The following is a 17,136-nucleotide window of genomic DNA, read 5'->3' as shown; positions in this document are numbered from 1 at the left end:
GAGCAACTAGGCCCGTGAGCCACAACTACTGAGCCTGCGTGTCCGGAGCCTGTGCCCCGCAACAAGAGAGGCCGCGACAGTGAAAGGCCCGTGCACCACGATGAAGAGTGGCCCCCGCTTGCCACAACTAGAGAAAGCCCTCGCATAGAAACGAAGACCCAACACAGCCAAAAAAATAAAGTAAATAAATAAATAAATAAGTCAGGAGCTCAAAAAAAAAAAAAAAAGCTTGAATATTATTTCCAAATCAGTTGGCAAATGCCTCTGCCCTGAATTCCCCAGTGCCCCATCACTGCTTGGTGCCTGCCAGGAGCCCTAAACAAACCAACAACTAAAGAGTCAATGCTTGGCACATCGGGGAGTTTCCAGGACACTCCTTAAGGTCATGGTCAGTACCTGGGCCGGATTAGTTGTTAAACAGTTTGGACATCAGCCCTGCCCATTTTACAGGTGAAGAAACCAAGACATGGAGAGTTTTAAGTAACTTGCAATTCCAAAATTCAAACCCAGGCTCTCAGATCTCAGAAGCAGACTTTTAAAACTCAAGGGGCTTGCTGTGACCAAGAGGATATGAACAGACTCTGGGGGCCACAGATGGAGAGGGCTCTCCCTGACCATGATGACATTGGAGTGGTGTGTCAGAATTAATTGTGAACCTCTTCAAGATAGCTCTGCAACCCACAGGGCCCCAGGGGCCACTTCTCTTTGGGGCTGAATCTTATAGAGACAAGACATCCTAAAAACTTTTCTGTACAATGATTATTCCTCACATATCAAATTCATGCAGAATGTTAGGCTGCTCCAGTCTGTGAGCTTTATATCTGGAAGGGATCCAAGAGGGCCTCCACACAACCACATACCCCATAAGGAAACTGAGGCCAAGAGCCTGAAAATGACTTGCCGACCGTCTCTCCATTACTCAGTGGCCCAGTAGAATGAGAACCCAGGACTCCTGTCCAGTGCCCAGAATTGAGCCTAAGCCCAGCTCCGCACTGTGTACATCACGTGGAGTTTATTCAGAGTATTAGGAGACGGACGTTCCTCCCGTTTCAACTGCAGAGAAAAGATTTTTGTAAAGAAGGGGTGAGGTGGCCTCACTGTGGGTCACTTAGGCATGGAGAGCCTCCCAGGGCCCAGCAGCACTGATCCCTCAGAAGCACTGCAGCTGCGCCCCCTACTGGAGGCACACACACAGGGCCACATTGGAAGCAAACTTAAGACGCTGGACCAACATCCCCCAGGCAACCGAGAAAACTCAGCTCGCTGGCTAGAAGAAGACAAGGTGGGGACCTAGCAAACACAAAATAAAATCAGTCTGAAGAGGAGGGAATGACTTGTGTCCCCAAAGTTAAACAACCAAAATGAAGGTACCAGCTATAGTAAGGATTGATTGAACATTCACTCACAATTTTTACCTTATTGGATTCCCTTGGTACATAGAATGAAATCCAGGCTTGTTGCTAAAGCCTCCAGACCTGATGAAATCCGACCCCTGCAGCCCTGTCTAGCCTTCCCTGCACCCCTCAGCAGGGGTTGCTCATCCCAGCCCAGGCACACAGGCCTGCCCTCAGTCCCTACAGCAGGTCGAGGTCCTGCCTAACTCAGCGATTTCAGACTCATGGTCCTTGGGCAGGTGAAGGAAGAGGGGAAGAAAGGAGAAACCAGAGTATCCCCATCCTTCTTCACTTGGTCGGCTCCTTCTTGTACTTCAGGCTTGGCTTAAGTGTCTGCTTCTCACCAGGAAGGCCTTTCCAGCACCCCTATCCAAGACAGAATCCCTCTTCCCTTTGCTCTCTGTCTCAAGAACCTGATCAGTGCATCTATGACCAGGCATATCTATTTTATCTGTTTGATCATCTACTTATTTATTATTCACTATTTGTTTGTTGTTGGTCTCTCATGCTAACATACAAGCACTCTGAGGCCAGGGACTGTGCTCTGAGTCAAGCATGATGGCTGGCACATAGTGGGTGCTCAATAAATATTGATTACATGAATGAAGGAATGGACAATTTGAGAAGATTTTTGTCTGATTACACATTCCCTTCTTCAAAGTTCCCATTAGACTGTCCAAAGTATTGTACTTCCTCAAGTATTGAATGAATGAATGGATTAATTAATTAATTAACGAAAGAATTTTGTTTGTCATAATTTTGAATAATTTGGGGGGAGGGGATTTTTTAAAACTCTCAGAAGTTTGAATAGATCCCCTTTTATTTCTCTTGATGAAAAGGCATTCAACACATTCTACTGTGCTTGAAGTAGGAGGGACTTCTTATGGTGCATCTCCCACAGAAAAGACTTTCCAAATGAAGGGCCAGTTCAGCACTTCCTGAGCATCATTCCCTCCTCCTCAGTCCCTTCAGAGCCCAGGCAGCAGCTCAGCGCATTCATTCATTCCAAGTATGTTGGGTGTGCACCTACCCTGCAGCAGGTCCCATGCTGGGCCCTGGATATATAGTCTCAGTCCGGTCCTCACGGGGGCACAGTCTGGTAGGCAGCCCAGTGTCAGACGATGGCTGCCAGGAACAGCTGACGTGGGATCTCTCTTTCTCTACCTTCTCTGCCACCTCTGCCAACCTGGTCCTCTCAGTCAGCTTGCTGTGCCGGAGGGGCTGCAAGGACTCCAGACTCCTCCCCGGGATGCACACTGATCCTCAGCCTCCAGGTAATTAAGTCTAGGAAGCCAGTCCCTGCTCCACGAAAACTGAAACGAAGTGGGATGCCCAAACCGTCCCCCACTCAGGCACATGCGTCTGGCTGCCCACTGGTTCTTTCACTTTCTGAATGTCTATTAAAGCAACTGCTTCTCAGTGCTCATACTGACGTCTCCCTGGGATGCTGCAACAGCAGTAATTGGGTCCTTGGCCTGGATGAAGAGAGTCCCTGGCTTGGGAAGCCAGGGTCTTGCCCTGTCAAGCCTCCCCCCGGCCCACCCTTTCACTCCCACTCCACCTCCCAGGCCTCCAGCCTGGGAATAGTCTTTGGCTTCTCCAGAGCACAGACTGCAGGCTCAAATTACTCAACTCCTCTGGGCCTCAGTTTCCTCAAGTGCAAAATGGGTTTTTTTAGAAAACTATCTCATATGATTGTGGTGAGGGGTCAATGAGGTATACAGTACATAGAAATGTTAGTTAATAATAATCATTATTATTATCATTACTTTATTCAGCCTAATTTCATATTCCCATCTGCTATTTCTGACCTAGGGGTTTGGGAAAATCCCCCCTACAGGAATTTTCTTACCTCCTCCCTCTCCCTGTCCCTTCCTGGCTCCCCCATGCCAGGGTAAGGACAAGCACCCTCCTTTGGACTCCTTCCTCCTTTTATTCTCTCTCCCCCCACTCCTCCAGCCACCTCGGGAAAAGCTCTATGTTCAGCCTCCTTTCTCTTTCCTTATCCCACTCTTCACCCTCTTCCTCTCCTCTCCCCGATCTCCCTACCGACTGAGGAGGAAAGCACAGGGCTCACTCACTGATTCCTTCATTTGTTCCAAACATCCTGAGTGCCTACCATGTGCTGGCCCTGTCACGGGCCCTGAGGATACAGCAATGAAGGAAACACTATACCTGCCTCAATGTTACACAGTTGCCAGGGAAAGGAGACAGGCCAAAAGGCAGGTACATCATAGATTCATCGGAAAATCATGTATGGATCGAGCATGATGTCAGGTAGTGTGAGGGGGCAGTGGGCACAGAGGTCAGAGGACCTCTTAAGTCCTGAATCATATATTTCCTCCATATGAATATATATGTATGTGTGTTACACACATAAACTATCTCTGAACAAAACGCCCAAGAAGCTAGTCACTCTGTTTGCCTCTAGGGAGAGGAACTGAGCAGCTGGGAAGACTTCCCTCCTTGTGAACTGTTTGAACTTTAGACTGGCTCAACGTATTTTCAATATGGACTTAAATAAAATTTATATGAGAAAAACAAACAGAAAGAGAATGGACTCCGAGTCAGTTCGAAGTCCTTGTCCCTGCAACTGTCCAGCTCTGTTTCAAACGAACAAACCTTTTCTCTTCAAAGGTGTCTGTATTCCTGAGCTTCTCCTTACCCTCTCTTATTACACTTACATTTTCCTCAACCATCAACCTTCATGATTAATAAAACCTATTTGGTTATTCTATTTTATTGGGTCCTTTCTCTGTCTTCCTAAAATACATTTTATCTCTGGCTGTTCTTTGCAGACACACAGAATTCAGCCACCCTTGGGGTTAGAGGTCCATGCGTTCCCCCAGGATAGTAGTCCAGGTGATACATTTTGGAGGTAAAAGGCCCGGCTTCAACCCCAGGGCTGCCGCTAACAGCTGCCTAACCCTGGTTAGCCGACCCCTCCCAGCCTTGCTTTCTCGTCCCTCCGTCCCTCCTAAGCACGCGTGGGGTGCTGAGCATGGTATCTGTACTTGCAGGACAGCGATTATGAAAACCCAGATGAGCACTCCGACTCGGAAATGTATGTGCTGCCGGCCGAGGAGCCCGGGGACGACAGCTACGAGCCACCACCCGCCGAGCAGGAGACTCGGCCGGTTCACCGGGCCCTGCCCTTCACCAGGGGCGAGTACGTAGGTGAGTCCCCACCCAGACCCTGGGCGCTCGGCCTTCGGGGCAGCAGGGAGCGGGGCAGGCCAAGGTCGCGGGATGGTGGGCACCTCCCACTCTCACCACCTCCAAGTGGGTCATCTGGTCACTCACAGGCACTGGAGCCCCCGCTGGTAAGCTTGCCCTTTGGGGAAGGGAGGGAGTGTCCTTCCTAAGCTGGGAATGTTGAAAACAGGCAAAAGATAAAACAAGTACGTCCTGATGTGGCTCCCCACCCACCTCAATTCCTGATAGTCCCCAGAGAAATCAACCCAAGATTAGTCCCTTCTTCTCTTCTGGCTTCCTGCGTACAAGGTTCTGGAATTTCTCTTGAGATGGCTGTACGGAACCAGGATGACCTTCAGGGATCCCGGTGTCTGCTAAGGCCCCTCCTTCCTCCATCCCTCCCACCGCCGCCCCCCCGCTGGCAGGCTGTACAGATACACTGAGTCTGGACTGTGGAGTTTTAATTGGGGGAAGGGGCAAGGGGAGGGGCTAGGGGTGAAGCCCTCTAAGCCTGGAATTAGCCTTATTGGTTAAATGGACGAGTCTTAGATGTGGCCTCCAGGCCTGAGTGTAGCTTTTAATGCCCCCCCTCGCCCCCCCAAGAAGAAGTCTGTGTTCCATTCTAACAGGTGACTAAGTTCAGCAAGGGGAGGAGGGGAGTGTGTCCATGCCATCACGTGAGGCCGGGGGTCGTACAGAGCATCCCTACGTGTAAAGGGTTTAGTGTCCCTTATCCCTGAGGATAACTTCCTCCTTACCGGGTACCAGGCACTGCCCCTGCTTCGTGCCACATCTATTGAGGACCTACTATGTGCTGGAGCTATGCTAAGCAGCAAGCGAGACAGGCAGAGTCCCAGACTTTTTACAGTTTAGAACTTAGTGCTTTACAGTCATGGCCTACTTCACCTTCTTGATAATCACAAAGGAAGAAAGTGAGGCTCAGAGGAGTGAACTCACTGGGCCAAGGTTTTATAAGCGGCAGAGCTGGGATGCGAGTCGGGTCTTTCAGCCTCCAAAGCCCGTGCTCTTCACCACTCTGCTCCGCACACCGCAACCAAATCTGTGACCTCGTTCAATCATCGCAGCAACCCTGGGGAGGAAGGGGCTGCGTCAGGCCCGTTTCACAGACCAAGAAACCGCTATTCAGGACCGTTAAGCGGCTCATTCCAGGTCATACTCTTCGAAGCCTGTCTTCTATGCTTTGCTCCTTCTGATGGGCTTAAATCTTATATTAAGAAATCTCAGTAAACTCCAAGAGCTGCCAATAAAACTACAAAAACTGACAGTCATAGGCATAGTAAAGTAGATGTCTTGGTGCCTGAACACAGCTACGCCACCAGAAGGAGGCTTCCGAGGAGGCACCAAGTGTAAAGTTAACCACATGCCGTCACCGAGGCAGAAGCGCGGGCCGAGGGCTGGAGCAGGCACCGGGCGGAGAGCACAGTGCGACAGGCAGAGGCAGGGGCAGCTGTATCAAGCTGGGGGCCGGCTGTAGCAGGAGGAAGGAGCAGGAAGCCAGTGTAAGCACCTGTGCTGGTTCCAGGAAGGGGAACCCACCAGGTTATTCCTATGCGAAGATTTTCCTACAGTGTATCAGTCAGAATCTGTGCTCGCAGATCAACCGGGTAGACTCCCTGTTGCCTAAGCCCTCCACCACGTTACGCAGGTAAGGTTAGTTCTGTATGTTAGGCATCGGCTCTGCCAGACACAGTGTTCCTCCTGCCTTGCTGCTTTCTCCCTAATCCCTACAATAACTCTCTGAGGTGGATACTTACGATCCTCATTTTAAAAATGAGGAATGTGAGTCCCAGAGAGGTTACATAATGAAGAAGCAGCCCAAAGGAGTGCCGCTGGTGGGTGGAGAGCAGGGGACTGAACGCAGGGCCCTTGACTTCAGAGCCTGGACTCCTTCCCTGACACCTGGTGAGGACGGTCCTGGAGCAGGGGTTACTCACGACTTCCCCATGATTCGAGGACATCATTAAGGGGAGGAACGTATAGGTTCACCCGGATAAGTAGTGGCAACCCTGAATACACCTTAGAATAACCTGGGGAATTTTAAAACCTCTAATACCAGGTCCCTCCCCAGAAGTTCAAACTGCATGTCTGGAGTGGGGCCTTGGCATTTTTTAAAGCTCCCAGGTGGTTCTTATGTGTAGGCAGGATTGAGAATCACTGCCCTTAAGGCTTCATGGAGCAAAGTGAACCACTGAGGAGTACCCCCGCCCAATGCCAAGGTCACCATCCACTCTGTTTAGCAGAGCGTTTGGGCTGCCTGCTCTCCTGGGTCTGTGGGTCTGCATCAATCCCCAGGAGGATGTCTTTGATGAGGACATTCTTCTGGTTTTTATAATGTAAGTCAATGGGCGGTTGAAATTTTTGCCTAACATGTCATTCTGCTCTTTAAGGGAACGCCCCAGTTACTAATGTGTGGGCTACCTAGATGCTGGGGGTTTTATACTTTCTAGATCTCGGTGGCTTCCGCCCAGGGAATGATCCAGAACCCATTCATCTTATGCTTTGTTGTTCTTGTTGTTTTTCCTCTCAAGACAATCGATCAAGCCAGAGGCAGTCTCCGCCCTCCAGCAAGACCCTTCCCAGTAAACCCAACTGGCCTTCGGCAAAGGCAAGGCAGGCCACCACTCTGCCAGCCTCGACTTCTCTGCATAAACCTCAAGTCCCACCCAGACCCAAAGAGCTCCTTGAGGATGAGGTAAAGTAAATCTGTCCAGAAGACTGACCAGACCGAGTGGAAGGCAGGATGTGGGCCGGATAGGGGGAGGGGCAGGACAGTGTGGCCTCAGGCGTGTCTTCCTTCCTCCAGGCCCTGCTCTCCGCCGGCCGGCCGGCGCTAACCACCCTGCCCCCTCTAACTCTCCATTGTTATGCTGAAAGGATGTTTTCTTTAAAAATGGCATATATGGTCTTAGTTTAAGCACTTTCATTTACTACAGGCATATATATCCATACTGGAGCTGTGTCCCTCTAACTATTCCTTTGAGAAAGAGTCCCTCAGTTTCCTGCAAACCTCTCTTTCCTCCATAATATACTTCCCTCTTTATTCTCCATTGCTCCTCTCCCTGTCCCGCCTCATTTTCTCTCCCCCACCTTCTTTTCACTCTGGTCCTCCACCCTCCTCCTCTAAAATGCAGAGGGGTGCAGTGGGGCATACACTGGAGACCCCTAGTCTGTAGGAAGACCCTGCACAACCCGAGGAGGAGCTGACTCCTCACTTCCCTCGGCAGCTTTTGCTTCTCACTCCCTCTCCCCAGCCCCGGGTATCCAGGGACCATCTTTGCCGATTGTCCAGGACCCAACTCTAGGTTTATGTCATCAGTCTCCCTTCTGCCAGCACCTAGATTTTCACGTCTTATTCCATATGGAATTGTTTCAATTTAAAAATGAACAGGTAAACCCATTCAGGCTATTGTAGGAATGACTGATAAAGCCTAATATGTTATGGCTCCCAGATGTACTTGCATTTTAAATAAAGTCAAAGACAAGCCCTCAAACTTAGCCATTAGAACAACCCTACAAGTGTAACAGTCTGAGAAAGAAAATAACATTAAAGGCAACTCTTAACCATCACCAGACATAATCTTACTTCAGCTTCTCAAAGAAGTTACTTGTTTTTATAAATTTATTTATTTATTTGTTTATTTTTGGCTGCGTTGGGTCTTTGTTAGTGCGCGCGGGCTTTCTCTAGTTGCGGAGAGCAGGGGCTACTCTTCGTTGCGATGCGTGGCTTCTTATTGCGGTGGCTCCTCTTGATGCAGAGCACGGGCTCTAGGCGTGTGGGCTCAGTAGTTGTGGCACACGGGCTCAGTAGTTGTGGCTCACGGGCTCAGTAGTTGTGGCACACAGGCTTAGCTGCTCCGTGGCATGTGGGATATTCTGGACCAGGGCTCGAACCCGTGTCCCCTGCATTGGCAGTCGGATTCTTAACCACTGCGCCACCAGGGAAGCCCCAGAAGTAACTAGTTTTTAAATGCCTGTAGATGATAAAACCTACAGCTTATGAGCATGCTGTGAAATGACCTTCATTTCCGCCTTAGTATAATTTGTAGCCCGAGAAGAGATGGAAAAGAGAGACTTTTAAATAAAATAGAGGCAGCATCCAAGCTCAAATTCCTGCTTTGACCCTTACTAGTTGTGTGGCTTAGGCAAGTCAGATAAACTCTCTGAGTCTCAGCTTTTCCTCTCTTCAGGTTATTTTAAAGATTTAATAAAGGAATATATATATATATATATCTATCTATCTCACTAAATACAGTGCCTCACACAAAGAAGGATTCCATGTATCATACATATTGGATTCCTTTCTACCATATTCTAGATTCTTTATAAAATCCAGTTTTCTAGTTTCTCCTGAAGACTGAGGGCCTGTCAGCACTTGGCCAGCCATGGCCTCGAAGCAGCTGAGCCTCATGGCAATGCTCCAGCTCAGCTGTGACTCCCTGGGCCCCTGTTTCCATTTGTCATCATCCCCATCACTCATACAAGACTTGCGCACACCCTGACTCTGTACATTCCCCATTACTGTTCCAGGCCTGCTCCTGTAAGTATTTGAGTTTATGACCCCCTCTCTAGGGACAGTTTAAGTCAGGAAGTCAGCGGACTGAGAATGAGTGTGGTTTGTCAATCCTCAGGCTGTCTGTCAGTCTGAGAGGGGTTGCTGCCCTTTCAGGGTGAGAACAGGGTGGCCGGGAGAATCTGAGCATGGGACGTGGTAGGGAGACCATCTGTTAGGGTCTCACCGTGAATTCTTTCGGCATTTGGCAAATCCATATGAAGATATCAGTTCAGACACAGAATACAAATGAAGATTGTGGGTTATGTGAAGCTCTCCATTTCTGTGACTAACTGGAGGTGGACCCCAGTGGGGAGAGGCCGAGCTTTGCTAATAGCAGTCTTGTGGAGGTGGCTCAGGCAAGCCTGAACCAGTGGGAAAAGGAGAAGTCTGGAGGAGACACATTCTGGAATGGGCAGATGGACAGTCAAGATGAGAAAGAGGTTAAAAAAGAAAAAAGAGGCCAACATTAAGATCTGGCTGAGCCATTAGATAGGAAAAGAAGAAGTCAAACAGAAGCATAAATGAAAATGTTTAGCTCTGCCATACAGGTTACAGGCAAAATATGGGGGTACAGCCTGACCAGAGAGTTGGAGGTGGGAGGAAGGAGCATCTGTGCTCTAACAACGAGAGCGGCTAACACTTGACAAGTGCTGTGTGTCGGCGGTGTTCTGAGCGCTCTGTATGTGTTATCTCATTACATCCTCACAGCAACCCTAGGAAGTGTGTGTTATTATCATCCCCATTACAGATGAGGAAATGGTACAGATGAAGTGCAAAGGGGTTGAAGAACCTGTCCAAGGTCACAGAGGTAAATGATAGAGCCAGCATTTGAAATCAGATGATGAGATACTAGATCCCAGGTGCTAAAGAGCTATCCTTTGCCACCTCTCCAGTATCCACTGAGAAGAGACCAGCTCTTCATTCAACACAAACGTGCCAGGGCTTCATTGGTGCCCAAAGCAGACCCAGTACCTCTCCTTGCAGGGCATCAGTTTTGTGATTTTATGTGACCTTGGATAGATTACTCAACTGCTCTCAAATTCCTCATCTGTAAAATGAGGATAAGTATACGTAACTTAATAGTAGGTATCATTGAAAGAATTCAGTAAAATAATGTATGTAAAGCTATTAAATGTTCACATGAGTTGTATTAAGCAAGAAACTCATGTGGGCATTTAATAGCTCATCTTAACGGCTCCTGATATGGAATGGGGTGAAGGGCAATGGGAAAGTGAAAATAAGATGAATCCGTGGTGCTCCTATTTTTCACATTTAAAGTTTGGGGGAAGGCAAACATGTAAACACCTATAGCAGGTGTCTTAATACTGAACATCTAAACACTGGAGTTGATCTAAGATTATTTTTAAAATAATCATCTATTTTTTAATCATGCCATTGTAAAAACTGAGGAAGGATTCTAATAGCATGTAGGTTGTGGTAGTAGAACAATCTGCCTGGCTTCAAAAGACCAATTATTCATGTAACTACAGCCAGTGTTTTGTGATGTGAACATGGGATAATGGGGTTTGTATTAAAACACTGCAGCAAAGTGAAGATGAACTTGTTAGGACACAGATTATGATGATTCTTGATCATTTGCTTATTTTGGCAGGTAACAACTTTATAGTATAGTATTATTGTATAGTACTAGTGGTACCTACCTTTTTGGGTTATTACAAGGAGTAAGTGAGATTACACATGTAAAGTACTTAGAAGAGCACCTGGCAATAAGTGCTCAATAAATGTTTGTTTTTTGTTTCTCCCAGTCCCCATGTTGGCAACCAACCAAGGCAGGTTGTAAAAACCACTTCTGAGATCTGGTTACTTTATTTACCTCTTATAAAATCACTCCCTCCCTATATTTATGGTCAATTGATTATTGACAAAGATGCCAAGACAATTCAACGGGAAAAATTAGTTTTTTAAACAAAAAGTGCTAAGATTACTGTATATATACATGCAAAAGAATGAAATTGTACTCCAATCTCACACCATATATAAAAAGTTAAATAAAACTGGATCATAGGTCTAAGTGTAAGAGCTAAAACTATAAAACTCTTGGAAAAAAACATAGGTATAATTCCTTTTTTTTTTAATTTTAAAAATTTATTTTATTTATTTATTTTTGGCTACGTTGGGTCTTCATTGCTGTGCGTGGCCTTTCTCTAGTTGAGGAGAGCGGGGGCTACTCTTTGTTGCGGTGCGCGGGCTTCTTATTGTGGTGGCTTCTCTTGTTGTGGAGCGTGGGCTCTAGGCATGCGGGCTTCAGTAGTTGTGGCACACGGGCTCAGCAGCTGCGGCTCACAGGTTCTAGAGCGCAGGCTCAGTAGTTGTGGCGCATGGGCTTAGTTGCTCCGCGGCATGTGGGATCTTCCCGGACCAGGGGCTCAAACCCGTGTCCTCTGCATTGGCAGGCAGATTCTTAACCACTGTGCCACCAGGGAAGCCCAGGTATAAACCTTTATGACCTTGGGATAGGCAATGATTTCTTAGATACAATACCAAAAGCACAAACAACAAAAGAAAAAAGTAGATAAAACTGACTTTAAAATGTAAAACGTTTGTGCTGCAAATGATACCATAAAGAAAGTAAAAAGACAACGTGTAGAATGTGAGAATTTTTTTGGAAATTATATATCTGATAAGAGATTTAAATCTAGAACATTTAAAGAACTCTTATAATCCAAGAATAAAAAAGACAAACAACCCAATTAAACGTTGGCAAAGGGGTTGAACAGACTTTTCTCTGAAGAAGATATACAAATGGCCAATAAGCAGAAGAAAAGATGCTTAACATCATTAAGGGAAATGCAAATCAAAATCACAATTAGATACCACTTCACACCTACAAGGATGCTTACAATCAAAAAAGACAGACAATAACAAGTATTAGTGAATATGTGGAGAAATTGGAACCCTCATACATTGCCAGTGGGAATGGAAAAATTGCACAGCCACTTTGGAAAACAATTTAACAGTTCCTCAAACTATTAAATATAGAGCTACAATATGACCCAGCAATTCCACCACTAGGTATATTCTCAAGAAAAATGTCCATCTACACAAAACTTGTACATGAATGTTCACAACAACGTTATTCATAATAGCCAAAAAAGTAGAAACAACCCAAATGTCCATCAACTGATGAATGGATAAGTAAAATGTGGTATAGTCATACAATGGAATATAATTTGTCCATAAAAGTGAATGAAGTACTAAAACGTGGTTAAACCTTGAAATTACTATGCTAAGTGAAAGAAGTCATGAAAGACTGTGTATTGAAATATTGTATGATTCCATTTATATAAAATGTCCAGAATGGGCAAATCTTAAAGATAGAAAGAAGGTTGGTGGTTGACTAGGTCAGGGGAGGGGATGGATGGGAGTGACTAATGGGTGCAGGGTTCCTCTTGGGGGTGATGAAAATGTTCTAAAGATAGATTGCAGTGATGGTGGCACACTCTGTTAATATACTACAAATCACCAAACCACTTTACATAGGGGAATTTAATGGTATATGGATTATATCTCAGAAGATTTTTTTAAATATCACTGCTTCTTATGTAGTAAACTCTGAATATACAGCATTTCTGTATTTCTTTTAGGCTGATTATGTGGTCCCCGTGGAAGATGCAGATGAAAACTATATTCATCCCACAGAAGACAGTTCACTCCCATCTGAAAAAGGCAAGAGTTTGTAGTTTTAAGCACCTGAAAACTTCTGGCAGTTGATAGAGGCATACAAGACCATTTGGTAGCAAGCTCTAAGGGGCTCAGAAATGATAGTGCCCAGGCCTCTCTCCTCTGTGGCCATAGCATTTGTCTTCTTTGGCTAGTGGAACAGAGAGCATAGTGGGCAACCCATCTCTGTGTTTGATAGCCTTTACCCTTCTTTCTCCATCCTCTTCCATGATTTAATACTCTCTTCTCAAGGTATAAAAGCACCTAAATTCTTCTCTTTAGCTCCTCACTCAGAATGGATTTCTTATAAAACCTAATACTCACAAAGTCATGAGCCACCATGTTGACCTTACAAATATTGCACCAGGAACAGTTTCTGCAGAGGACTGAAAAAATGAAAGAGTAAAATATGCCCTATGTTCTCATTCTTTAAAATGGAGTGCTATCTCAGGCCCATGAGAAACATTTCATTTGCAAATCCTTCAGGAAATAACAAACGCAGTTACAAACAAATTATCTTCAAAAGCCCGTGCCACATAGCCTCAGATGAGGCGTGGAACAGTGTATGATGACTCTGGATATAGTCGCTATGGTGAATATAATCCTGTATAAATGCTGCCTCTTCAAGTAACATTACTCATCTAATAAACTTGACTCCAAAGTAGCAATACTCAGTTTTTACACTGCCATGATGTCGCAGCCCTCTCCCTCGCCCTAAATATCACCGACAGCTTCTAGACCCACCAGAATTCCTGAACTCACCCATCACCATGAAACAATAAATACAAATTAAATGCCCTCACCCCGAAACCCCCATAAACCTACAAAATCCAAGAGGAATGATATGTGTTACTTGTGTTACGTGTGTCAGGGAAGGTGGGGCTATTAATCTGGCCCCTCCACTGTTAGTTCAATGCACGTCTCCTGGTAAAAAAACAAACTCTTTCATCTCCTAGACACCCAGTTTGGCAAATGAAATTCCAAGCCAATATTCACTTTAATCACTAATATATTCATTCTAAAATGTTTTTTTCTTCTGAGAAGGCTTCTTTTAATGGCTTGTGGGCTTACTAATTGTGTCTCCCATTCTTTGTAGATTCTCTGGTCTGACCCATCATTTCCACAATGCATTTTTCCATAAGTGTGAATCTCCCTCAGTAGACTATCTACTATATATGTATGTGTGTGTGTGTGTGTGTGTGTATATATATATATATATATATATAAATAATTATAATATAGGTGTGATTTTGTGTTTCAGCTCCCATGGTTAATAGATCAATCAAGCCAAATAACTCTTCAAAGCCAGCCTCACCTCCAGGGACAACTTCAGGTAGAGTGTACACATGATTTGGTGGTTTTGTTTCTGTTTTTTTTTATTGTGAAATGATTACATTTGGGGGTTTCATTTTTAATCTGTTCTAAATAAGACAAACCACTCAGAGCAAATATTAAGAAATAATCCCTTGTGTTTCCAAATGTCTTAATAAATGGTAACAGAGGCCTTCTCCTCATGCTCATCCACTGTCTGGGGACACCTGTGTGAGGGGACCCTCGCCCCCGTGCCCCTGCGCCTCTCTCAGACAAGTCTTCTTTTTCATCCTACCTCTCTGGGCACTCTGCTGGCCGGCCCTCCCTCTCCGCTCCCCTGACTGAGGATGCCTGCGCCGTTCAGCCTCAGCCCCCTGCTCTTCTTTCAGAATATCATGCGGTTAAGAGCTTGGGTCATAACCCAAGTGCTCCCCATTATCAACTGTATCACTTTGGGTCTGTACTTCACCTCTCCAAGCATCACATTTTCTCATCGGTAAATGGAGACAGGAGAATTCTGAAATTGTGAATGGGAAATTCTTAATGCAGTGCCTGGCACACAGTAGGCGCTCGGTAGAGTATTATTTTTCACTTCTTTCCGGTTTATCCATTCTTCTGGCTTCACTTCTCTGGTCTAAGCTGATAACTCTCTGGTGTCCAACCTTGACCTTTCTTCCCTTCTGAACACGTTGACCTTCCCACTACCTCAAGCTCAGTGCATCCATCACCCCTACCCTTCGGGCATCGCTATTCCTCTTTACAAATCAGCCTCCAGGCTCCATGTCTCAGAGTGCCCATGTTCTTTCCCAATTCTGCTTTGCTTTTTCCTGAATTTGCTGTTCTATTTTAGTTGCCACCACCTGAACCAGGCTTTCTTTACTTTATCACTTCATACCTTCTGTCTTACAGAGTCCACTTGCCATACTCTTGTCTCTAGGCTCTCTCCTCAGTCACTGAGATGAGCTTCTGACCCCCTCCAAATGTTGCTAGCTTCATTCCATTACAAAGTTAGTTTTTACCATGTCATCCCTCCCCAAACCATGAACACTCAGTGGTTCCTAGGTGTCTCCTGTAGGGTTTGGCAACCCCCGGCCTGAGGCCCACAGTACTGAGTGGCGCCCATACCCCAGCCCTTCTACAGCACAGAGAGGCACAGGAGCTTCCTCGACAGCGTTCTCTCCTTCTCCTCTCCCCCACCCTATACCACACACACGCACACGCACACACACACACACACACACACACACGCACGCACGCACACACACACACACGCACGCACACGCACATGCACATGCACGCACGCACACGCACACACACACACACACACACTCCCTTCTCTCCCAGACCTGAAGGCTGAACACAGAGACTGGGAGACTGACCTCTGCTTTCAGGGACGTGCTCCTTGAGAGAAAATGAAAGAAGATTATTTTTAAAAATCTTTTCCTAGACTCATTTCCTGTGCAATTGCTCACCCTCTTCACAAGTTCCTATTTATCCTCCCCCTCGGAATCCACAGGCTCTTTATACTTGGGGACTGGAGGTCAGAGGCATCTTATCCAGCTCATCTTAATTTCTGGGAACAAATGTCAACACACCAACCTAAAACGTCACGGCGAGGTCGCTTTGGTCCCTGCTGAAACGGAGACTCCTGACACGTGATAACTCAGAAGGGCAGTTATTACTGGAATAGAAAACCTTTCACTGAAACAGATAAATGAAGGCTTAAACCCTCCTTTAGAATAATAGTTTAATACTCTCTGGTGCTTACATCTTAAAATGCTCTTCTTGCCTTACACAGACCTCTTTTTCCTAAAACACCCCCAATACTCCAATCAGCCTGTCTTTCCCATAAGATTCTCAGCTCCATGTCTTGCTCATAGCTGTGTTTCCAAGGCCTAGACAGGACCTGGCTCAGCGTAGGTGCTGAAATGGTAGATGGGTCAGTTGGTTGAGAGAGCGATTGAGTCCCCCAACTCTGGCTGTCTTTAAGGAATCACATGGCCCCATCATGAAGGCATTAGCCCACTGGATTTATTATTCATTAGTTTTATATTAATCTAGTATAGCTATATTTTATCACTAGAGGCATCAGATGAAGAAACCAAACCTGAACAAGAAAATAATTTCCTGGTTAAATGATTATTGGATATAGACAGGAGGAAGTTCAGGAGGAGGAAGGAAGTGAGATAACTTGGTGGTGGTGGTGGGCGGGTAGGGAACAAACCTGAACAGTTAGAGGGAGTTTCTGAGTGTGCAAACAGTACAGTTTTCAGAGATGATTTTTATAAAAGGAATAATCAGACTACTTGCCTGTGTCTTTAAATAACTGATCATTGTCTTTAGAGGCTTCAGAGAGTTCCCTGATAGGCATGATGAAAGTGCTAAGGTTTCAGGGGTTTCTGTTAAAGTTCCACACCACGACACTTGCCTCTGGTTAGTGTTGCTTTTGGCTCTTTGATGGCTAATAAGGTGCTGGCCGCAGATGACATAGCGAATTAGGTCCTTCATGTTCCATACTGGGAAGTACAGTAGCAGGAGTTAGCACAGACTCCAAAGCCAGAGGGTCCAAGTCTTCACTCACTAGGTGCCAGACTTTGAGCAAGCTAAGTAATCCCTCTGTTTCTTAGTTTCCTCTCCTAAAAAAAAGGAAGGGGAAAATGGCACCTATGCCTAGGGGTAGTGTGAGAATTACATGAGTAAAAAGATACGAATCACACTCATAAAATGATAGCTCTTTGTGATTTATTATTGTTATTGTTCAGAATCCCTTGTTTAACCTGCCTTGATTCATGACACATGAGTCTGGCACATCACCCGGTACACATCTCAGAGAAGTGTTTCTTCCTTTCCATATAAAGTTTTACTCTAAATTTCGGGGTTTTTCAACCTCAACACAGTTGGCATCTGGGGCTAGGTGGTTTCTGTTGCAGACTGTCCTGTGCATCGCAGGCTGTTTAGCAACATCCCTGACCTCTGACCACT

The 17,136-nt window shown here is 45.9% G+C and overlaps 1 protein-coding gene across 3 annotated transcripts in view; it reads left to right on the top strand.

Moving 5' to 3' along the window:
• Positions 1-17,136, top strand: part of BLNK (B cell linker) — an 83,842-nt gene that overhangs the window by 44,196 nt on the left and 22,510 nt on the right. For 2 of the 3 annotated variants that reach the window (XM_082406546.1, XM_082406547.1), the window contains 4 exons: positions 4,415-4,571; positions 7,139-7,302; positions 12,768-12,849; positions 14,105-14,176. In XM_082406546.1, the coding sequence (XP_082262672.1) occupies positions 4,415-4,571; positions 7,139-7,302; positions 12,768-12,849; positions 14,105-14,176 (475 nt within the window). Of the gene's footprint in view, positions 1-2,593; positions 2,669-4,414; positions 4,572-7,138; positions 7,303-12,767; positions 12,850-14,104; positions 14,177-17,136 lie in introns of all 3 variants that reach the window. The other variant, XM_082406545.1, reaches the window with a different exon arrangement.

This window comes from Balaenoptera borealis (assembly GCF_965194805.1).
Source record: "Balaenoptera borealis genome assembly, chromosome: 10".
Taxonomy (NCBI): Eukaryota; Metazoa; Chordata; class Mammalia; order Artiodactyla; family Balaenopteridae; genus Balaenoptera; species Balaenoptera borealis.
The sequence above is the reverse complement of the archived record's forward strand: the minus strand, read 5'-3'. Positions and strand labels throughout refer to the sequence as shown.